Raw genomic sequence first — 23,736 nt, 5'->3', positions numbered from 1 at the left:
GTCCCAGGAGCCTCTGTGAACCTGCCCCATCCTTCCCATGAAGCTGTACCACTAACAGGAAGTGGAAGCAGCTGCTCCTAGCTCTTGTTGTCCCCTCTGCCTCCTGCTGTCCCCAAGTCTTTGACATCAAGAACATCAGTGACCATCCAGGGGAGGGTCAAGGTACAAAGATGACCCCAGTCCCTGCATGCAAGCTCTTCTGCCCCAGAGCATTTCCTTCATCTTCTATCCCCATTACTCTGCTGCACTTTGCTCTCCTGCCTTCCCAAAGGACTATGCCAGGGCAAGGCAGACTATGTTATTGCCCCCAGAAAGTTAAACTCGGAAGGGTAGGGGCCTCTTCCCTGCCTATTCCTTTACACATTTTACTTTGTAACTTCAGGCAAGTTGTGATTTACTGGACCTTAATTCCCCCACTGAAATGTAAGCGAGGCCCTGGCCAATTGGCTCAGTGGATAGAGCATTGGCCTGGCATATAGATGTCCCAGATTCGATTCCTGGTCAGGGCACACAAGAAAAGTGATCATCTGCTTCTCTCTCCTTCCCTGTCCTCATTCTCTCCCTCTTCCCCTCCTGAAGTCAGTAGCTTGATTGGTTCAAGTATCAGCTTGGGCACTGAGGATAGCTCAGTTGGTCCAAGTGTTTCAGCCTCAGGTGCTAAAAATAGCTCAGTTGATTCGAGCATTGGCCCCAGACAGGAGCTGCCAGTTGGATCCTGGTTGGAGTGCATGTAGGTATCTGTCTCACTATCTCCCCTCCTCTCACTTAAAAAAAATAAAAGAGCCTGATCAGGCAGTGGCGCAGTGGATAGAGCGTTGGACTGGGATGCAGAGGACCCAGGTTCAAGACCCCGAGGTTGCCAGCTTGAGCAAAAAGCTTACCAGCTTGGACCCAAGGTCGCTGGCTCGAGCTAGGGGTCACTCGGTCTGCTGAAGGCCCGTGGTCAAGGCACATATGAGAAAGAAATCAATGAGCAACTAAGGTGTTGCAACGAGAAACTAATGATTGATGTTCCTCATCTCTCTCCATTCCTGTCTGTCTGTCCCTATGTATCCCTCTCTCTGGCTCTCTCTCTCTCTAAAAAATAAAAAATAAATAAAAAGAAATGTAAGCCAGGCAAGAGCAGGGGTGCTTGTACCCTGACATGCCCCCACATGTCTCAAACAGTGCCTGGTCCATAGTGGGCATTCAAGGATTTGTTGAATAAGTAAATCTATAACATCCCAGGTTCTTTCCAGGTCTGACTTTTTCTTTCTTTTTATTTTTTTATTTTTCTAAAGTGAGAAGCAGGGAGGCAGAGAGACAGACTCCTGCACCTGACTGGGATCTACCTGGCAATCCCACTAGGGGGCAATGCTCTGCCCATCTGGGGTGTTGCTCCATTGCAACTGGAGCCATTCTAGTGCCTGAGGCAGAGGCCATGGAGCAACCCTCAGTGCCTGGGCCAACTTTGCTCCAATTGAGCGTTGGCTGTGGCAGGGGAAGAGAGAGATAGAGAGAGAGGAGAGGGGGAAGGGTAGAGAAGCATATGGGCACTTGTCCTGTGTGCCCTGACCAGGAATTGAACCAAGGACTTACACATGCCGGGCCGATGCTCTACTACTGAGCAAACCAGCCAGGGCCTGACTTTTCTGATTTTCAAAATTTCCCCCCTTTACTCTCATCTGTGTCCTCTGTCCCCTGGGGTTGTCCCAGTAGCAGGATGCTGAGGGAAGAAAATGAGGACAGGGAATCAACACTTACTGCATCTCCATTTTGTACTGTGAACAGTAGGAACCTTAGTCATGTTTTCCCATTTAAGTCTCACAGTGAACTGTGTGATAGGTACTAATATCATCACTGTATAGATGAGGAAAAAGAACTCAGAGGAATTAACAAGTTTCCACAAGGTCATAAAGCTAGTAAGCAATAGTGCTGGGATTTGAAACAGCAGGAGTCTCTCTCTGACTTGGCTGTTATACAAAGAGGAGCCCTGGAAAGGTGTCATGGGAATAGCCAGGTGCTCCTCATGAGGCAGGAGACTGAGAGGCTTGGTGTAGGAATATGCTATGAAAGCATGCAGAGTTAGGTTAACAATTAGAGACAGCAAGGTGCCCTAGGGCAAAAGCCCTGAGCAGAGAGTCCAGGGCTTTCTCTGACCCAGTACTGGAAGCAGTGCATGCTGGAAACATCAAAAACATCAGGATACGATTTAGCAACAGAAAATTGTTTAGGCTCTCAGAACAAAGATTAGGAGTCAGCATGTTCCTTGCACTTTATTTCACCCCCTGAGAACTTCTTCTATCTGCTTCCTTGAGTTATTTGTACTGGCTAATATTCAATAAATATCTGAGTAAGGCTGAGATTGGGGTTTCACTCCTTCAATCTGCTGACCAGGTCTGCTGCCTCCTCCTTGGACCTTTGGAGCATTTCATCTGGGCTTTGAGTAGTTCATTGTCGCAATGACAAGTGGTGCCCCATGTGAGGAAAGGGAACCCAACAACAGGTTTGCTACTCTGATTAGTCATTGTCGCTGTGACAAGTGGTTCCCCATGTGAGGAACCAGAAGAAATGACTTCCCAAATCCTGGCAAAGGAAAAGGTCATCTGCCCATCCTGTTTGATAAGGGACACAGCAGTGGGAGAAAAGCGCTTGAATGCTTGCTTCGAGGTCACTTTTAGGAATCAGGCTAGGAGATTTCCCTTTCCCTTCATCTCTCCCTCATCATGGGGAATTGCCTTTCCCCTGAGCAGTGGAGTCTCAAATTATAGCTACAGGGACTCCTCCAAACTGCAGGGTGTCGGAATTTAACTGACCTCTTGCTCACAATCTGACAACAATGCCCTTGGTATCTGAAGGATGAAAGTTTAGACTTAGAAGATTGGGAAAGCACTTTTACCAAGGGGATGGTTGAAGCAATTGGGATGGAATATGAAATGACCCCTTAGGATTGGAAATGGCTTGTAAAAACTGTTCTCACCATCTAGCCTGAACCTCAGACCGACCCCTCCCCCTAGATATTTCACCAGTCCTAACCATCAGGAAGTAGCTACAGAAGAAGAGACCTTCACCCCTTTTCCTTAAAAAACAAAAGGCTGGAATGTTAGGTTTGGGTCCAGGGAGCCTTTAATTTTCAAGGTCTCTTTAAATTAAATTTTTCCTCACCCAACCTCTCACTAGGGCAGGGGCAGTCAACCTTTTCATACCTACTGTCCACTTTTGTATCTCTGTTAGTACTAAAATTTTCTAACCGCCCACTGGTTCCACAGTAATGGTGATTTATAAAGTAGGGAAATAACTTTACTTTATAAAATTTATAAAGCAAAGTTACAGCAAGTTAAAGCATATAATAATAATTACCAAGTACTTTATGTCAGATTTTCACTAAGTTTGACAGAATAAATCTTTATAAAACAACTTACTATAGTTAAATCTATCTTTTTATTTATACTTTGGTTGCTCTGCTACCACCCACCATGAAAGCTGGAATGCCCACTAGTGGGCAGTAGGGACCAGGTTGACTACCACTGCACTAGGGCAACTTTTTTGTTAAGCATCTTCTTCACTCAACCCTTCCCTCCTTTTAAGCAACTTCCCCCACCCTGAGAAGGTTCTGGGAAGTGTCCTTGGGACAAGGCATTCAGGAGGGACCTGAGGGTTGGGAAAGGGAGACAGTCTATGACCAAGGCCACAAACCTGTTCCAACTGTAGGAAAGAAGGACATTGTCAGAGCCTAATTGCAACAGAGGTTGGCTTTTGTGTGTGTCCTGAGGGGTTAATTAAAACTCAATTTTAAAATTCCTTATAAAGTTCCAGCAAAGCTGATAAAAAAAGCCAATATGATCAATTACTATTCTTGTTGTGTTATGCAAATTACCAGGCCAAGTTAAAACTAGACTTAATACTGTAACTAGGATAATCTTAATTTGGCTCTTTAAAAAATAACTAAATAAATAAGGGTAATTTTAGAAAGATAAAAAAAGAAACCAGGTCATTTAAATATCTTAAAGTCTTCTCCTAGAGACCTGGGAACTGTTGGAATCCTGAGAACAATAGGAGCATTAACAACTCTCCAGATCCTGTACAAGATGTAAAAGTGGGAGGGGTCATGCCACGACCTCAATGTAAAAAAAATAAAAAGGGACACTTAAAATCCAAGTGACTCAATAGCCCATTCCCTTCCTTCTCTTCAGTCATCCTGGAAGGCTGCCAAGGACAAATAATTACCTTCTCTGCAATTATTAATAATACAGTAAAGTATAATACTATTCCAAATGTTTTTTTTAACCAGGTGATCTAGAAATACATTTGATATCACTACTAGTTTAATTTAATGTCTTTAAAAGTTCTTAACAAAAAATATGTTTGTTTTACCTAGGTTTAAAAAAGTTTCCTGTTATCTCTGTTATGTCTTCTAAAAATATGTTTGCTTAGAGAAAAAAAGTGTTTTCAAAGGTTATGAAATATATTCATAAAAGTATCAATGTGAAATTGCTAATTACTAACTTAGTGTTCACTGAAAATTAAGTTTTTTTAAAATGAAGAATTCTAATTAATTGAAAAGAAATTGTAGGGTTTGGTTCTTTTTTTTTTTTTTTTTTTCTGAAGCTGGGAATGGGGAGGCAGTCAGACAGACTCCCACATGTGCCCGACTGGGATCCACCTGGCATGCCCACCAGGGGGCAATGCTCTGCCCATCTGGGGCATCGCTCTGTTGCAACCAGAGCCACTCTAGCGCCTGAGGCAGAGGCCACAGAACCATCCTCAGCACCCGGGCCGACTTTGCTCCAATGGAGCCTTGGCTGCGGGAGAAGAGAGAGACACAGAGGAAGGAGAGGGGGAGGGGTGGAGAAGCAGATGGGTGCTTCTCCTGTGTGCCCTGGCCGGGAATCAAACCCAAGACTCCTGCACGCCAGGCCGACACTCTACCACTGAGCCAACCGGCCAGGGCCAAGAAATTGTAGAGTTTTAATAATAAAAGGAATAAGGTATAGAGGAAAAAGAAGAAAATAAGTAAGTTCTAAAAGCTGGTTATTTCCAAATGGATAAGAAAGTTTATGAAAGTTGCAGGGGTTTGTCCAGGTTGTAGAAGGTTTGTGCAGAGAAAAATAAAAGAGAGAGAAGGAACTAACGAAGTGGACAAAGGTAAGAAAAAGATAAGGAGAGAAAGGAAGGATTTTAGAAAAAGAATTGTACTGAAAGAAAAATAAAAAGGAACATTAGAACATTCTTAAGAGTCTCAGGAGCTTGAGAAATTTACCCAAATTTACAGGTATTACAGAAAGAGCCAATAGACTTCTTAAGCCCCAACTACACAAACAAAAAAGGGGGTGTCAGGAGGAGAGACTTACCCCATAAGTACAATTGTGTAAGACTCTTTTTACTATTAATTTTTTGAAAATTTCCTCATCTAGACTTACTGCAGCCGAGAGGCATTTTATACCAGCTGAGCAACATCCTAAGCCTCTCATGTTGTACTGTGATGTATTAGCTGTCCCTGAGTGGCAGAATCCAGTAAAATTACTAACCTGGGGCAAGGGTATGTTGCAATTTTGTCATTAACAGGTCCTCTTTGAATACCAGTGAGAAACCTGAAGGCTTATTATGAGTTGGCATCAGCCCCTAGAAAGGAACCCAGTTCCAGAGATCCAGAAGCTGATAGTGAATCCACCTCTGGAAATGAACCCTCCCCCAAAACAAGGACATCTAACTCACTCCCAAGCACTCAGGGAGCACCTAACGTCACCTGGGACACTTTAAAGCATCTAACCAGACGTGCTGAAAAAGTTTTACAAAATACAGGCATGCCTGTAACCCCTAAAAACCTGCTTCTCTTTGTGCTTGCCCTTCACCTTCCACTGAACCACCTGACCATCTTATTCTCTGTTAATCTTTACTAAGACAAAAAAGGCGGATATGTAGAAATACGTTATGAAAACATGCAAGTTAGGTTAACAATTAGAGACAGTGAGGTGCCCTTGAGCGAAAGCCCTGAGTGGACAAGAGTCCACAAGCCTCTCTGACCCTGTGCTAGAAACAGTGCATTCTGGAAACAGCAAACATCAGGATAAGATTTAGAAACAGAAAATTGTTCAGGCTCTCAGAACAGAGCTTAGGAGTCAGCATGTTCCTTCTCTTTTAGTTCACCCCCTGAAAACTTCTTCTGTTTGCTTCCTTGAATTATTTGTACTGGCTAATAAATATCTGAGTAAGGCAGGGGATGGGGCTTCAGTCCTTCAGTCTGGTCTTTGAGCAGCTCATTGTTGCAAGGACAAGTGGTGCCCTGTGTGAGGAAAGGGAACCACACGAGAGGTTTGCTACTCCAAGTAGTCATCGTCTCTGTGACAGCTTGGCAGCTCCACCCACCTCTGGATTAAGAGGGAACTTCACGTGCGTTTTCTTCCTGAAGCAGAGCTTGGTGAGGTCATAAAGAACTGTCAAGAGATGATCATCTGGTGTCACTGCATCTTCATCACAGACACTCAGCTCCAGCACATTCTAGGGGAGAAGACAGGGTGCATGACTGGTTAAAATGGCTTCACTGACCCATTGCCCATTCCCAGGACAAGGGGCCTGACCTCAGTCCTAGCAAGGATGTGGGTCTGAGGGACAGGGATCAGCACAAAGGTCCCTGCTCAGGTGTGAGAGGCATTTGTAGGGAAATGAATTTCGAGAGGAAATTGTCTACTCCATCCTTCCCAAATCTCTGAAGCCTTCCTGCCCCTCTGCTCTGAGTCTACTATTGGAGAACTTTGCAAGCTTGGCAGGGGCCTGTGATGTATGAGGGATTTCATTTTACCTGGGGGAAGGACAGAAGGACAGAGCAATCAAGACTTCTGCCAAGACATGAAATGTGTTCAGCATTGAGGTATCAGGAGCTGAAGACAGCCCCTGTGATGTTAGGAAACCCAGATCAGGGAAGCTAACATCTTAACACGCCAGGGGAGTGATGTGTGAAAGATAGAAGCATTCTGACGCTGCTAGGCTTTGGGGGGGGGGGTGTTGGAACTCCATCCTCTGGTTCACCAGCTCTTAAGAAGGTCTCATGGACCTACCAAGGCAGTAGGTCAAAAGTTGAGCACCTACCCTGTCATCTGATGGAACTCTGAGGTCAATGGTGTCATGTCACATGAATTAACCTCTGAGGCCTCTTGTTCTAAGGATCCTGGGAGACATGGATAGGAACTGGGTTTGCTTTGTTGCTCCCTATTTGGTAGACATGAGGTGGTTTGGGGGTTTGCAACTGAATGAGATAGGTTGACCTTGTAATTATTAGAAACACAGGTACATTTCAGAGCCAACCCGGTAGCCTCCTAGATCTTTAGACAAAGGAAGTGTAAATTCTGATTTCAAGATGGTCAATTGGGTGCACATTGAAATCCCTTTCTTTCACCAAAACCAGTGGTGGGATTCAGCCAGTTAACACCAGTTCAGCAGAACTGATACCTAATTTTTTGTTGAGTTTGGAAAACCAGTTGTTAAAATGGCACTTGTAATCAGGGTTCTGTCTAAGGTAGGTGCCTGGGCAGCCACCCAATGTGGAAATCACAAATTTACATTCCTTACTCTTTTTTAATGTTCATCTGTGCAACATTGTATTGTAAGTGCTTGTGGTAATGTTCATTCCGTCCATAGGTGAAAAAAATGGCAAGTGAGGACGCCAATCAAGAAGCAACATAGAGCCTGACCAGGTGGTGGTGCAGTGGATAGAGCGTTAGACTGGGATGCGAAGGACCCAGGTTCAAGACCTCGAGGTCAGAGTTTAAGCGTGGGTTCATCTGGTTTGAGCAAAGCTCACCAGCTTGGACCCAAGGTCACTGGCTCAAGCAAGGGGTTACTCAGTCTGCTGTAGCCCCAAGGTCAAGGCACATATGCGAAAGCAATCAATGAACAACTAAGGTGTGGCAATGAAAAACGAATGATTGATGCTTCTCATCTCTCTCCCTTCCTGTCTGTCTGTCCCTATCTATTCCTCTCTCTGTCTCTGTAAAAATATTAATAAATAAATAAAATAAATGGTTAAAAAAAAGAAAACTCAGCAATTAAAAAATGTTTAAAAAAAGCAACATGGAAATATCTTAAATAACAGTTTTGTTTTTTGTCAGGTATTATTTAATATTTTTATTAATATTTTAAAACTCTTTCTTATAATATAATCTAGTTTTGTGTGCCTCTTTTATTGTTCTTATTTAAGTATTAAATGCATGAAATAATAAACTACCTTTTGGGCCCTGGCCGGTTGGCTCAGTGGTAGAGCGTCGGCCTGGCATGCAGGAGTCCCAGGTTTGATTCCCGGCCAGGGCACATAGGAGAAGCACCCATCTGCTTCTCCACCCCTCCCCCTCTCCTTCCTCTCTGTCTCTCTCTTCCCCTCCCGCAGCCGAGGCTCCATTGGAGCAAAAGATGGCCTGGGTGCTGGGGATGGCTTCTTGGCCTCTGCCCCAGGCGCTAGAGTGGCTCTGGTTGTGACAGAGCGATGCCCCAGATGGGCAGAGCATCGCCCCCTGGTGGGTGTGCCGGGTGGATCCCGGTCGGGCACATGCAGGAGTCTGTCTGACTGCCTCCCCGTTTCCAGCTTCAGAAAAATACAAAAAAAATAAACTACCTTTTGGTATGTCATTTTTTATTCTTTAAACAGTCATTAGGACAGAGAACTGGTTGTTAAATTATTTCAATTCCACCACTAACCAAAACCATGTATATAATAGATGTTTTTAAAACAATAAATATTACAAGTATTTGTCATGAACCAGAAATGGAGAAGCATGCCTAAAATATGAAAGCAGTGAGCTGGATAGAGCTCCCGGGTCTCAAGCATTTCAACACCAGTTGATGCCCCACAGCGAGGCCAAGTTTCTCATAAGGAGCAGTCTGCTGAGTCTGTCACAGCTCAGGATGCTCAGGGAGAATTCTGCAAGGAGATGTGAACTTGACTCAGAGTAACCGTATGTCTGAATAAGACCAAAGCCATGCCTGACCAGGTGGTGGTGCAGTGGATAGAGTGTCGGACTGGGATGCAGAAGGACCCAGGTTCTAGACCCCGAGCTTGTTAGCTTGAGTGTGGGCTCATCTGGTTTGAGCAAAGCTCACCAGCTTGGACCCAAGGTCTCTGGCTTGAGCAAGAGGTTACTCAGTCTGCTGTAGCCCCACGGTCAGGGCACATATGAGAAAGCAATCAATGAACAACTAAGGTGTCGCAATGAAAAACTGATGATTGATGCTTCTCATCTCTCTCCCTTCCTGTCTGTCTGTCCCTGTCTATCTCTCTCTCTGACTCTATCTCTGTCACTGTAAATAAAAATTTAAAAACCAAAAGACTAAAGCCATAAAGTACATCAACAAATGAAAGAATATACACCCAGGGAATTAGAAATTATAAAGCAAGCTAAAAAGAATTTAAGATAGAGAAAGCCCTCTGGATGTAATTAGACTGGTTTTGGACCACTAAATAGAATAGCTCTTCTGTTCTGTGTATTCTACTTGGACTATGTTCTGGAAGGAACTGGAAGCACATTCTATTTGGGCCAGGAGACACAGTTCCAGAAAAATTAGGTAGGATAAGAGAGACCAGAAGGAAGGTGGAAGAATAAGCAGACTTAGAGAGTAACAAATATGGGAGGCTGAGGCCTTGGCCGGTTGGCTTAGTGGTAGAGCATCAGCCTGGTGTGCAGGAGTCCTGGGTTTGGTTCCCGGCCAGGGCACACAGGAGAAGCGCCCATCTGCTTCTCCACCCCTCCCCCTCTCCTTCCTCTCTGTCTATCTCTTCCCCTCCCGCAGCCAAGGCTTCACTGGAGCAAAGTTTGCCCGGGCGCTGAGGATGGCTCTGTGGCCTCTGCCTCAGGAGTTAGAATGGCTCTGATTGCGGCAGAGCGATGCCCCAAGATGGGCAGAGCATCACCCCCTGGTGGGCATGTTGGGTGGATCCTGGTCAGGTGCATGTGGGAGTCTGTCTGACTGCCTCCCCCTTTCCAACTTCGGAAAAATACAAAAAAAAAATGGGAGGCTGAAAGGAGTGGATGAGTTGGAAGACAGGTCAAATAGGAGGACAAGAAGTAGGTGGAAAGAAAGACACATGGGCATAAGAAAGACACATAAGCAAAGAGAAGGACAAGCAGGCAAGGAGGGGATGGAGATGCAGGTGGGGCAGACAGGTGCAGTCTTCTGCATTTTACCTTCACTTGGCTCTGGATCTGGAAGTTGAAGCTTTCATTCCACTCTGGGTTTGTGCAGTTGGAGATGGTCCTAGTCCTCAGCCTCTCTTGAGAAGCGGTGGGCAGCCAGAGGCTCACATAGCAGTCTGTCTGGCTCACTGTCAAATCAAGAAAAGGGTGGGAGAGAAGGGTGAGGTGCCAACCCAGGTCCAGAGAAGAAAGAGTGGGGAGTCAAAAGAAAACTTCAGACAAGTCATTTCCAGAGCAAGAAGGCCTTGTCTCCTTCAGGTCCCCTCCTTACTCATGAATCTGACTCTCCAGAGACTTTTGTCTTAAAACCCCGAGAAGGTCACAGACTGCAGGCTAGAGGTTTCACATAGGGGTCCTAGGTCTCACTGACGGTTCTCATGGACAGACGGCCTCTGGCTCATATCAGAAACACTTAGCTCTCTGATTTGGGACAAAGTATGGCTGTACAGTTTTGTCTCACTAGGGAAAGGTCTTGAGGACCAGCCCCAAAGGGTCCAGTTTCCCTCTTGCATTAACCTAAGGCACCAGGGAAACCAAGGTCACGTTCAGGTCTTCCTCTGAGCTGAGGAGAAGCAAGGATTAGAAGGGACATAGTCTGTTGTGAGTCAACCCCGAGGGCCCCAGTGGGAAAAGGTTAGGGAGGAACAAGCTATTTAGCAGGATATAGGAACAGGGACCAACACCTACCTACGTAATGTCCCAACTCTACCTACTGGCAAGTCATACCTACACTGATCTTTCAGCACAAGTTGTGTGATCCAAGAAACCCTCACATCTAAAGCCACGCAGTTTCTTTTTTCATTTGAACTGCACAGCCTCAGTGTGCTGATGTTGAATGTGCCCTGGGGAAGGGAAAAGGCTGTGATCCCAATAGGCCCTCCCAGCATGGAAGAAGTCCTGCCAGGCCTTTTGGTTGGAGCAGTAGAAGGCACAGGGTGAAAACAGCACCCCGCCTGGCTCTCTCCATTTTTCCTGGGAGGAGGGAGAGGTGCCATGGCTTCCCTTATCCCCCTCCTGGCAACCTGCTGGGCTAATTCCCAGGGTTCACATCAGATACTTAGAAAATGAGAAAAGGTAATAGTTCCAGTGTCAGAGTCATCTAGATGGTAAAGCTGGTGTGGGCCCGCGAGTTCTGTACTGGGAGGACAGATCCAAACTGGTGCACAATTGTTATTTATAACGTCTTGTGAGAGTGGAACCAGACAGAGGTGCAGCCCCGAACTGACTTATTCCTACATTGTCACTACACTGAGAACTTGAACAGAGATAATAACCATGGATTGCATCACAAGTATCCTTAGCTTCTGACTTGATCCCAGGGTCTGGTTAATCTTTAAGGGCTTATCATTCAGTGAATTGGAATTCACAGCCCTCCTCCCATTGAATAAAAGTGAAATGACAGTCCATTACATGTCCTCATCATCATTTAATCCAGACACAAGAAATGACCAAAACCAAACAGAATAAAAAACAAAACAAAACAAAAAGACCTCATCATTCCTATCATCCCCCTCCATGCCCAATCTGCTACTCCTCATTGCCAACTCAGGCGTCCAGGCCAGACACCCAGTATTACTGTCCTTGACTCTTTTTTTTTTTTAATTCATTTTAGAGAGGGGGGGGAGAGAGAGAGAGGGAGAGAGAGAGAGAAGAGAGAGACAGGGGGGAGGAGCTGCAAGCATCAACTCCCATATGTGCCTTGACTAGGCAAGCCCAGGGTTTCGAACAGGCGACCTCAGCATTTCCAGGTCGACGCTTTATCCACTGCGCCACCACAGGTCAGGCCTGTCCTTGACTCTTGCATTGAGTCAATTGAACTCCTTTGATCTCTCCAGCCCACCCACATCGCCCCACTTGCACTGCCAGTGCCTCACTACAGGTTACCTTCGTCTCTGCTGCCTCTTTCCCACTAGGCACCCTGTCTTCTGTCTTGCCCTACTCTAATCTTTTTTCTCAGGAGAAACCAGAGGGGTCTTTTTAGATATGACCATGTTACTCCCCAACTGAAAATCCTTTAATGGCTCCCATATGCCCTCAGGGAGGAGTCCCAGCCACTCAACATGACAACTTCCCCAGCCTTAGCCTTATCTTTCCACCCTCCCTACACAATAGCTTCTGCCCAGCTCCCAAACACACATGTACATGCACACACACATGTATACACACACAGGTGCACACATCTTCACACCTGCACTCGAGATTCCAGCCAAGCCCAATCTCTTGTAGGTCTCAGAAGGTGCCATGCTGTTTGTCATCCTTCTGCCTAGAATGCCCTTCTCTTCTGCTTTCATGTCACCTCCTTGGCTAGCCCCTTCAGGTTTCAGAAGGAACCTCTCTGGAAGCCTTCCCCAAGCCCTCATGTCTGGGCCACGTGCCCCTCCCAGCCCAGAGCCTTCTGCTCTTCTCCAGGCAGAACACTGACTCACTGCACTCCGACCACTGGCAGACCAGGAGACCATGTGTCAGTACTTACTAGATATTTATTGAGTAAATGAATGAATGTATAAGCCTAACTTCCTGCTGTTGGGCTGTATCAGTACCCCAGAAATTCTAGGCTGAGTCACCACAAATCAAGGTAAGCAAGTTGATGTGCCTAATCCCTCCGCCCACAGGGAGACTCCCTAGGGATCGGCGGAGGCCCCTGGGCCTGTAGCATTCTCCTTGGGTCTGCCTCCTGTACACTGGAAGCCTACAGGCAGCGCCGCCGCCCATTTCACACCCATTTGCTTAGCATGACATAATGAACTCCCTCTAAAAATCCCTTTTCTAGGTAAATAAAATGCCCAAAATTCTCTCACTAAACCTATTAAATAAAATCTCAGTATTTTGGACCGGGAAGAGATACGGAAGATCAGACACCCATACCTCAAGTGTTAATTTGTTTTTCAGTCCTTAAACAGAGCGCTGGCCCCACCTCCTACCCCACAAGTTGGGAAGAAGGAGAATGCCTCCCAAAGAAGAGGTAACTCTGGGAAGGGAGAAATGATGGAGTCCATTGTGAGGCCCAGATGGAGATTCGGAGCCGGCGTCATTAGCTGACTGTAAGGACAGTGACTGTTGTGCTTGCAAGGAAGAATGGTCAGTTGAAAGTGACCCAAATCTGAGAATTTCAGAGACTGTAGGGGATTTCCTAGGCATAGATAGGTTCTAATCCTTGTTCCCTGTGGAATGACAGAGGCTTGGTCATCTGAGTGACATGCATCCTTTCCTGGAATATGGGTGCGGAAATGACTCAATGCTTCCTACGGATGTGGAGAACACAGTCTTCCTGATACCTCTACAGACACCTGTTTCACACCCCTTGGCATGCTTGTTTGCATTTTACTTTATTTTCCCAGGAGGAATAAAAACCTGTGGTAGCTGGGAGGTTTCTGGGCTGACTGCCTGCCAGTGCTGGCCCAGGTCTGGGTGGCTCACTCCCTGACTAGGGGGTGGTTGCTCGATCTCTTCTCTTTCATCTCCTTGAACTCTTAGAAACTCAGACAAATGCTAGAGGCCGAACCATAAAGAAAAGTGCTTTTGATCCAAGCCAAAAGGGAATAATTTGGGGTGAGGGTAACCCAGGACCTGGGAGGCATCAAAATGGTCTCAAACACCAGCCGTGACACTGTGGCATCCAGACACAATGTGCCACCGTGCATGTCCCCCAACCCTGTTCTTCAGGGAAAATGAAGAAAGCATAAACAGCGAGGGGTGCTGAAAGGAGACCAGGTACCCTCAAAAGGCAGCCTGTGTGTGGAAGTGCATGTGGGGGAGGAGAAAGGGGTGGTGAAGCCAAACCTCCGCCCGTTTTTCTGGCTGTCTGCTCCCCTATCCCCCTACCTCTGGTGAGGGGGTGGCCGGGAAAGGACAGAAAAGGCCCGGATGATGGGAAGGTCTGAGCACACAGCTACAGGCAGGGCTGGGACAGACACCCCTGGAGAGGGCTGGAGGCGGGCGTGTGCAGCTGAGCGCATGTGAGAGCTGTGCTGTCCCTGAGGGGAGCGGGGGAAGTGTGGCATGGGAGATGAAGGTAAAAGAGGCCACCGTGCCCCAAGCCCATGGGACTCCTCCAGTCTCCTTGGATCGCTCACTGGTGGGCAGCAAGGCCTTGAGAAGCCTGAGGAGGAATCCCTGGCCCTCTGCTGGCCCTTTTGGCAGAACTAAGCCCACAGTGGACATTCACCAGAACTGCTTCTGCTGGAACGGGCTCTGGTACTCACTGTCCGGGGGACATGGTCTGAATCCTTCTGATCCCATTGCTTTCCTTAGGGCACAGGGCCCTCCCTCCTCCATCCTCTACACTCATTCGTGCATGGCAGTGACAGCTTCCAAGAAAGTTTCCAAGCCTCCAGGACAATCCACACAAGAGCCCTGGGGAAGCCATGCAATCCCTTCCTCCAGAACTCAGGCACCCCATCACTTAGATGCTTATCTCTCCTCTGCCTGGCTTCCTTACCCATCACCACTGTCCCCAGTCCTCCTTCTTCTGACTTGCCCCCTCTTCTCCCCAGCTTTCTAGACCTGGGACCGAACACTTTCATTAACCCTCGTGTGCAAAATGGGCCTCATTGTACTACCCTTAGTTTGTTGGGAGGATCAAATGGTTTTTGGAAGTCTGGTCCTCAGCTGGTCCCAGCAGGTATTCTGGGGATATATTCCTCTCTGTCCTTGAGTATGGCCCCTTCCCAGACTGAGCTCCCTGGACCTCTGGATGCTCACGCCCTGCCCCTCTCAAACCCCGGCCCCCAGTGCAGCCTTCCTTCGCTACTCACAGTTTTCAGTGTCCTCCTTTGGGTCTGAATTCTGTAGTGATAAGATTAGAATACCATAGTCTGTGACTATTCTACAACCACTTTGGGCACAGATGTCTCCCCTTGTTAAAAAGTATGCTTGAGGCCCTGGCCGGTTGACTCAGTGGTAGAGCGTCAGCCTGGCGTGCGGAGGTCCCGGGTTCGATTCCCAGCCAGGGCACACAGGAGAAGCGCCCATCTGCTTCTCCACCCCACCCCTCTTCTTCCTCTCTGTCTCTCTCTTCCCCTCCTGCAGCCAAGGCTCCATTGGAGCAAAGATGGCCCGGGCGCTGGGGATGGCTCCTTGGCCTCTGCCCCAAGCGCTAGAGTGGCTCTGGTCGCAACAGAGCGACACCCCGGAGGGGCAGAGCATCGCCCCCTGGTGGGCAGAGCGTCGCCCCCTGGTGGGCGTGCCGGATGGATCCCGGTCGGGCGCATGCGGGAGTCTGTCTGACTGTCTCTCCCCGTTAACGGCTCTGGAAAAATACAAAAAAAAAAAAAAGTATGCTTGATATCTTGGCTCTGTGTATTCTCTGTCCCTGAGTTGAATCTCAGGGCAGTGGGAGTATAATGCAGCTTTGAGGAACCCTGGCAGCTGCTGGGCCATCCTTATGTGGTCACCAGTGAATGGGAGCACCCCTTCAGTGGTGGGGCCTTGACACTGAGCTTTCTCCTCCTTGAGGTCCAAGGTTTCTCTAGGGATGGAGCAAAGACAAAGGAAGCAAACAGAGGGACTTTAGGTTTTCCTAATCTCTTGAAATGCCACCCCAAATACAGGTATGAGGGGAATATCCTGCCCACCTAAACGATGTCACTTCTTCCTGAAGCCAGAGACTTCCCTGAGCCCCATGGCCTAGGAAAGCCACAGGGCTGGGATGAAGGTGAAGATAAGGCTGCAAAAAAACGTTGTATAAATAGCCCTGGTGGCCCTTGCCGGTTGGCTTAGGGGATAGAGTGTCAGCCAGCATATGAACATCACAGGTTCGATTCCTGGTCAGGGAACCCAAAAGAAGCGACCATCTTCTTCTCCCTACTTCCTCTTTCCATTTTCTCCCCCTTCCCTTCCTGTATCCAGTGGCTCAATGGGTTCGAGCATCACCCCAGTGCTGAGGATGGCTCAGTTGGTCCGAGTGTGTCAGCCTCAATTGCCAAAGATAGCTCAGCTGATTCATGCATCGGCGCTAGACAGGGGTTGCCGGGTGGATCCCAGTTGGGGTGCATGCAGGTGTCTGTCTCACTATCTCTCCTAATCACTTAAAAAAATAGCCTTGGTGAGTCAAACCACATCATGAGGCCAACCTGCAGAACCAGCATGGGCCCTAGGACCCAATATGGGATCCAGGTCCTAAGAACAAGCATTGGGACAAGGTCAGCAGCTGGCTCCATGATGCCTAAGGGCCTCTCCTTCCTCTGCACCCCAAACACCCCCTAAACTCATGCAGATGCAAGGAGTTCCCAGTGTGGGAGAAGCTGGTGCTCCTGGAGAAGGACACTGGGGAGAGGGCAGTGGGAGCAGAGAGTGAGGCGAACTGTGCTCTTGAACACAGGGGCTGAGAGAGCCCAGGTTACAGCCAGTCGGAGGGGCATGAAGACTGATATAAACTCCAAAGTCTGAAATACAACCTGAGTGTAGAACACACACACGTACACACGCACATATACACACACACACACACACACATGCACGCACATGCGCGCACACACACCTCCCTACCTGACCGTTTCTCTAGCCAGGGCTTGTCTCCATCCAGGCCCCATAGGTGGAGAAAAAGAAAAGTGAGAGGAAGATACTTACCCATGTCAGCTTGTCTGATGTTTCTCATCCGGATGACCCTCACTGTTAGCAGGTAGCATGGAGACTGCCCCTCCTATGGATTGAGAGGACAGTGGACTCACTATCCAGGCAATAATGGCAGGTGGCCTTCACAGAGAGAGCAGCTCAAGCTGGCCACAGACTCTCACTGCCTGGACGGAAGAAGCCTCCCCATGGTCAATTCACATTTCTGGGCCTTGGAGGACTCTCTGGTTCCAGGGTGAGGGGTTTTCTCCTAACCCCACTCTGAGCCAGCACACCCTGGAAGAGGGATAACTTCATGCCTGTTCTGTTCATGTCTTTCTTGTCTGAATCTTGGGATTTGAAGCCCTCTCCCTGAAAGTTTTTTGGTTTTTTTTTTTGTTTGTTTTGTTTTTTTTAAGAAGAAGGGAGAGAGAGAGAGGGAGGGAGGGAGATAAGAAGCATCAACTCATAGTTGTATCACTTTAGTTGTCCATTGCTTCTCATATGTGCCTTGACCAGGGGGGGCTTAAGCCGAGCCAGTGACCCCTTGTTTAAGCCAATGACTTAGGCTCAAGCCAGCAACCCTGCACTCAAGCTGAATGAACCTGCACTCAAGCTGGCAATCTAGGGGTTTCAAACCTGGAACCTCAATGTTCCAGGTTGACACTCTACCCATTGTGCCAACACTGGTCAGGCTCCCTGAAAGTTTTACCCAGGTTTAGATGAATCTGTTTTTTTTAAGCGCATGCATGAGAAAGAGACAGACAGACACACAGGCAGGAAGGGAAAGAAATGAGAAGCATCAACTCATAGCTGTAGCACTTTAGTTGTTCATTGATTGCTTTCTCATATGTACCTTGACTGGAGGGCTCCAGCTGAGACAGCAACCTTGGGCTTCAAGCTACAGACCTTGGGTTTTAAGCCAGTGACCTTTGGGCTCAAGTCAGCATCCATGGAGTCATGTCTATGATCCCATACTCAAGCCAGTGACTGCGCTCAAGCTCTTGAGCCCATGTTCAAGCCAAAGACCTCAGGGTTTCAAACCTGGGTCCTCAGCATCCCAGGTCAATACTCTATCCACTATGCCACTGCCTGGCCAGGCATAATCCTCATAAGAGCTTTTCAATTGAGGTGTCAATATCTTTTAAAAATCGAGATATAATTGACATATAACACTGTACTAGTTTTAGGTATACAACATAATGATTTGATATATTGATACATATTTCTATATATTATGATACAATCACCACAATAAGTTTAGTTAACATCCATTACCACACATAGTTACAATTTCTTTCCCTTGTCATGAGCTGTTATCATTTTAAGGTTTGTCCTTCCAGACTCTTCCGGGGCTTAATTCTAACCAGCAACAATAGAGGGATGGCTGGGAAGGATGGTACTTAGTCCCTGAGACAGATTTGTAAGTCATTTTTAGGCTCTCCTCCTTGTCTCTCCCTAACAGCTGCCTCAAAATCAGAAAAAAAGACAATCTGCCAGTCATATAAAATTTAAGGATTCTTTTTTGTGAGATTAGCTCTAAAGTATTGAATATCTTCACAGTCAATAACTTGCTCTAACAGGATTCTGTTTTGAGCTTTGTCACTTGGGCCAAAGGCCACACAAACCACTTCTCTTCTGGCTCTAGAATCATGGCTGTGGCCTTTGGCCACACCCCTCTGGGCACAGTGGGTTCCTTACTCCTCACTCCCCACCTGGGCAAAGTGGTATCATGGGCTGATCTGGTGAGAAAGGAGGAGTCAACTTTCACACAGAAGAGCAGTTCTGGCAAAGCCTGTTCCCACCGGCCCACTTTCTCAGAGGACAACGAGGACTCCAAGTGGGGAGCTGCCCTGGGCTTCAGCCAGGCAGGGGTCAGTCCTCAGGGACATTTTATAGTGTCAAAGGGCTCTGAACCCACGGCCCTGTCCTCTCGGCCATTACTACCCTTATCCTGCTTCCACGAGGGACTGCCCTTGGCCCTGCCCGGCTCTCTTGTGTCTTCTCTAGAAGGGAATGAGTGTCCACAGGATCTCACCTGAGGCCTCCCTGCCTTCCAGGAAAAGCTCTCTGCTGTCATCTGATAACTTCCAACGATGCTGACCATTTCTTTCTTCTCTAACTCAGTAACAATAACCACATCAGCCGCCACCTGCTGAGTGTCTGCCATCTGCTAGGTGTTGTGTATATAACCTCCACGCTTTGTGTTGCTCAAACCTTGCAATACCCCATGAGGCAGTTAGCCTCACTTCACAGATGGTGAATCGCAACCTAACTCTTTTGACTTCAGGCACTCAGCTAGAATCAGAGGAACCCAAGTTTGAATTCAGTCCTAATTCTTAAGCCCATGTTCATAACCATGACTACACTGTCACCTCACTTGAAAGTGGCCCTTGGCAAACAGGAAGACTGGTGCTGCTGGCCCTTATCTCCTCATCTTTGGTCTTTTGCTCTAGAATATATTTTCCTGAAAAATTATTCTTTTTACCCTGAATTTCCCCAAAGCTCAAAAATAACTTCCAAACTCTGGCCATTTTCCCACCTGCAGCGCTCTACAGAGTCCATGATCTCTCCTTCCTAAACAACCAGAGCTCGTCAGAGTAGAAGGGTTCTTGGAGAAGTTTCCATTTTCTAATAGTCACAGAGGGCTCCGTGTGGTCTACCTTCTAGCCCAGGCAGTTGCAGGAGAGACCCAATTTCAAAGCTCTCTCCAAAGTCCAGCAGGGAGAGAGGGCCTGGTGGGTTAGAGAGAGCCCAGAGGGCAAGCTGGGAGGAAGGCAGAGGGAACATGGGACTCAGGTTTGGGGTCCAGATGTTTTTAGGAGGCACGGCTATGAAAAATGACCTTCATAGCTTAAAATGAGTATTTTCCCCTGATATAATATGCTTGGCTGGAGTGGTTCTAGAGATAAGCAAAAATTCATGGCCCCAGAGGTAACTGATTCACAGAAGAAAGATGCAGAAGAAGAAAGCACAGTGTCTGTGATTCTGCCGATAGGAACCAGAAACCAGGGAGGTTAAGAAACCCAAGTAAGGGTAGCTTATGGTGTGCTAAGGGTAAGAACTTTAGGGACTTGGGCAAGCCTGTCCCTAGGATAGAATGCCCTGGCTAGCAGGCATGGTAAAAGTTGAAATAGCTAACAACAGGCAGGATCAGGCACTGTGCCCGCTGGGCCACAGCCCTGGAGCGAGGACAGGCGTGAATCCCGAAGTGCATGGGGTGCTGGAGGGTCCCAGGGTAAGGACTAGGGAGCACTCAGGTGCTAGAGCTCCAGGCAGGGACTCTTGCAAACAGTCCAGAAGTGCATTTAAGACACATAACAGCCAGTACAGCTGTGTGGGGAGATGGCTGGAGAGCAGGTTTCCGGATACCCTTGCTCAGGCTGGACACACATTGCTTCTAGCCTCCTCCCTGGCCTTGGTCCTTGGGGTTGGTCCTGCCAGGCCTTCACTTCTCTCCAGACCTCCTTAACATAAGGGGTATTGGCCAGCTCATATGGAAAAGATGTAGCCCCTTGACTCTCAGGAGTGGCCTTTATACAATCCAATAGTACCCCTTCCACCCCTCACTTTAGACAGAGACCTTTCGGTGGGAAGGCTGGAAAACCCAGTTCATTCCCCTGCCCCAGTGCGCCAGGGCCTGACTCCACCTGGCGCACCTGTCTGTTCTCACCCAGCGCTCCTACCATGCCCTGTAGAAGGCACCAGTACGCTTGACTGGCAGAGAAGACTGAGTCTCTCTGCAGAGAAACTGCATCTCACACAGGATCACACAGCCCAGAAGTGACCGGACTCAGATGACAGGACGCTGGCCCTCACCATGAATGAACCAAACCAGCTAAAATCTTGTTCCAGGTCATACCCTAGACTAGTTCATAGCAGAGGCAGGAGTGAAACCCTCAGCTCCCAATTTGGGACTCTCTTCACACCTCAAGAATCTAGCTACCACTACAAATTAGATGAATATTGAATTCTAGATAGTCACTCAGGGTCAGGCTCCCAGGTAAGGGTGGGCATAGGGAGGAGGGTCTGAAGTGATGGCTCTGATGCTCACCCTCGGGTCGGGCCTACCCTAATCAAAGCACCCACAAGGTCTGGGGTGCTAAAGAGGGGAAGACAGCTCCCATGGAGCCTGTGGGAACTCCCCTCCCCAGGGCTTCTCAGGGCAGGCTGGGCTAGTGATGCCATCTCCTCCTTTCCAGAGTGCTGGGTGGATCCACAGTTCCTTGCAACACCTGTGTCAGAGCTCAGACCAGGTGATCGCTTCCAGGATGCACGGGCCCTTCCTAAAAGGGAGAGCACTGGGTGGTAAGGTGACTCTGTGGGAATCCAGAACATTTCCCAGCTGGTCCGAGCAACATCCTAGGCCAGGGGTCATCTGCAAGGAGCCACTATGGCTGTTTTCCCTTTTACCACCCAGGCTAGGTGAGGGGGCAGGGCAAAAAGTCCAGCTCTGAAGCATGGGCCCTCCACGTCCGAGGGGGACAGAGGCAGTTCTGAGTTGCTTCACTCTCCCCTTTGAGGGAAGCTCTGTCCCTTCTGTGGAGGGACTCCAGAGCCCAGCCCAGACTCTTGGAGGCTCAGTAAGACTGGAAAGGGAGGAGCAAGTGTTGACTACCTCCTCCATGAAGCCTCCTCAGACCCACTCTTTCCCCTTCCAGCTAACATCTGTTTTTCATCTTCTATGCTCTCTAGCCAGTTATTAGCTCTGTAAATCATAGATGTCTAAAAATGTGAAGAATTTATATTGATCCTCCTAAGATACCCCTGTTCCCACAGCAGACTTGCACCTCTGAGGCTGTGAGGGATAGTTAGCTGCTGACTAAAGTTTCCCCGAGGACTGCGGGGAAATGCGGGTGTAACCATGAAAGTCCTGTCTATTGTGGCCAGGGCAGCAGGCAGCAGCACCATGCAGCACAGAGCTCCTCTCCTGCGCTCCTTGGAGGCTGATCAGGGTCTCCTTCACCCACCCCAAAGTGACAAGATCCTTTCAGGGCCTCGCCCATCTCATTCAGTGAGTTAGCGTGGGATGGGGGAAGGTAATGGGAAATAAGTTGTGGCTGCCAGTCCTTGACATGGCGCACCTACAGCAAATTAGAAGAGTGAGATAAGATAGGAAAGTCAAGGCAGAGCTGGTCCAGAGCCCCGGCAATCTGACCGCGAACATGGCTCTTCCTGTCAGGCTGAGAGAAGTTGGAGAGACCCAGGTAGCAGGCTTCTTGGCTGATGGTGACAGATCTCACCAGACATCACACTACACACTCACACTGCATGGCAGTTTAGGATGTTCACAGGGTAAATACCTGCTCACTGCCAGGGTAGGCCAAATATGGACCCACTCCTGTCAGTGATGAGCACTGTCTACCTGGCTGCTGGCCTGACCTGGCTCCCAGATGGCCCTGAGCCACTCCATGGCATCTTGTCAAGCCCATGGGTTCCCACAGCTGGGCCAACCATCCAGAGCCTCAGCCCCAGCTGGGCCAGAACACGTCCCCTGGTGCTAGGTAGGGACTGCTGCAAGAGAGGTGCTCCACGTCTCTGGAGTCCACAATGCCCCCAGCATCCCTGGGTCTGTCTCCTGCCCTCAGCCTCTGGCCCCACCCACCCAATACTGCTTCCTTACCTCCAAGGGGCAGGTGGGCAAGGGCCTGTCATTTTCTGCTTGACCTGGGTCTGGCAGGTAGTGGGAGACCCAGGCTGGTATCTGCTTCTGGAGCATCGCAACGGCTCTCCAACTGGGTTGCAAGACCAGGAATTTATACTCTGAGTCAGAGAGCTCTGCCCTCTGGATGCCTCTTGGCATTGGCTGGGATTGCCTGGGGAGGGATTAAGGCGGGTAAGCCGATAGGGAGCCCTGGCCTAGGCCTCTTGGTATCAAGGGACCTTCAGGTCTTAAGATCTTGGAAATGCAGGGACTAGCAAGAATTTAGCAATCTGCTGCCCCTAGAAATTCAGAATAACCAGCTGTGGGAACAGAGGGCAGCAGGAAGAGGATGCTGACCCTCATAACTTTAGGATAAGCCCACTCTCTTCATCTTATTGAGGTCCTGGCTCAGAGATGCCTGTCTGGGTGAATGGTGCCTGCCTTTTAAACTCCACTTAGTCCCACGGCTTGAAGCCACAGGAGCTGGGGGCAAGGACCTCATGGAGGCAGGGGCCATAGCCAGGGCTCCTAAAGTTAGAAGGTAATGAAAAGAAAATAGTTGCCCAAATCCTTGATAACGAGAGTTGGTCAAGGGCCAGTGCCCCCAGTCCTCCTTCCTGGGAGGCCAGGTAGAAAGAGGGTGTGCCCAGCCCCTGCCTGGTCTCATGGCAGCTTAGAGGATGCTCCCTCCCCACCCAGCTGATCCCTATCTCACTAGGGGGCCTGGTGAGGTGGCTTCACCTGCTTGGCTACCCAGCTGGGTATAGTGGGAGTTTCCTGCCTGAGCTATCGCCTGGGGCCCCACAACCGGCTTTTCTGGCCCACAGATTAAAGTGCATTTATGAAAATGAGGGTGAGATCTGAATACAGGGCTGATTGAGCCCAAGCACAGGGATGGAACCTGGTCAGAGGTATCTGTGGAACCTCTTCCAGTGCCAAGTAGAGGTTGTCCCCACCCTGCTCCCTTCTGCTTGCCCGGCCCTCCATAGTGGAAATGGGGCCTTGGCTTGAGCCCCACCCAGCCCATGTCCTTCCCTGCCCCTGACATCTATCCCACTGCCAAGGACACAAACTCAGCACGCACACCCCTCAGTGGACTCTACTAAATTCAATTTCATTTGCACACTTAGTGAGTGCCTACTGCAATGCTAAAAGAGAAAATCCCAGGCTTGAAGTTGCTGACAGTCCATCTGGTGAGCCAAATGCTTCCAACCCCTCGGGGGCTCAGAGGTGCGAGTCACCTGTGGGACAGGGGTATCCTAGGAGGATCAGTATAAATCCTTCACATCTGTAAACATCTGTGGTGTACAGAGCTAACAACGGATGAGAGAGCACAGGTGAAAAATGCATGTCATCTAGGAAGGGAAAGAGTGGGTCTAAAAA

The 23,736-nt window shown here is 48.6% G+C and overlaps 1 protein-coding gene across 1 annotated transcript in view; it reads right to left on the bottom strand.

Annotated features, from left to right (window-relative positions):
• PLA2G4E (phospholipase A2 group IVE) overlaps positions 1–22,436 on the bottom strand; it is a 47,620-nt gene extending 25,184 nt beyond the window's left edge. Inside the window, exons 1-4 of the mRNA XM_066276967.1 lie at positions 22,333–22,436; positions 16,728–16,800; positions 10,152–10,288; positions 6,346–6,477 (exon numbers count right to left, since the gene is read on the bottom strand). Of these exons, the coding sequence (XP_066133064.1) occupies positions 6,346–6,477; positions 10,152–10,288; positions 16,728–16,800; positions 22,333–22,428 (438 nt within the window). The 5' untranslated portion in view covers positions 22,429–22,436. The remainder of the gene's footprint in view (positions 1–6,345; positions 6,478–10,151; positions 10,289–16,727; positions 16,801–22,332) is intronic.
• Between the last annotated feature and the right edge of the window lie 1,300 nt (positions 22,437–23,736).

The sequence above is a fragment of the Saccopteryx bilineata genome, chromosome 4 (assembly GCF_036850765.1).
Source record: "Saccopteryx bilineata isolate mSacBil1 chromosome 4, mSacBil1_pri_phased_curated, whole genome shotgun sequence".
Lineage (NCBI taxonomy): Eukaryota > Metazoa > Chordata > Mammalia > Chiroptera > Emballonuridae > Saccopteryx > Saccopteryx bilineata.
The sequence above is the reverse complement of the archived record's forward strand: the minus strand, read 5'-3'. Positions and strand labels throughout refer to the sequence as shown.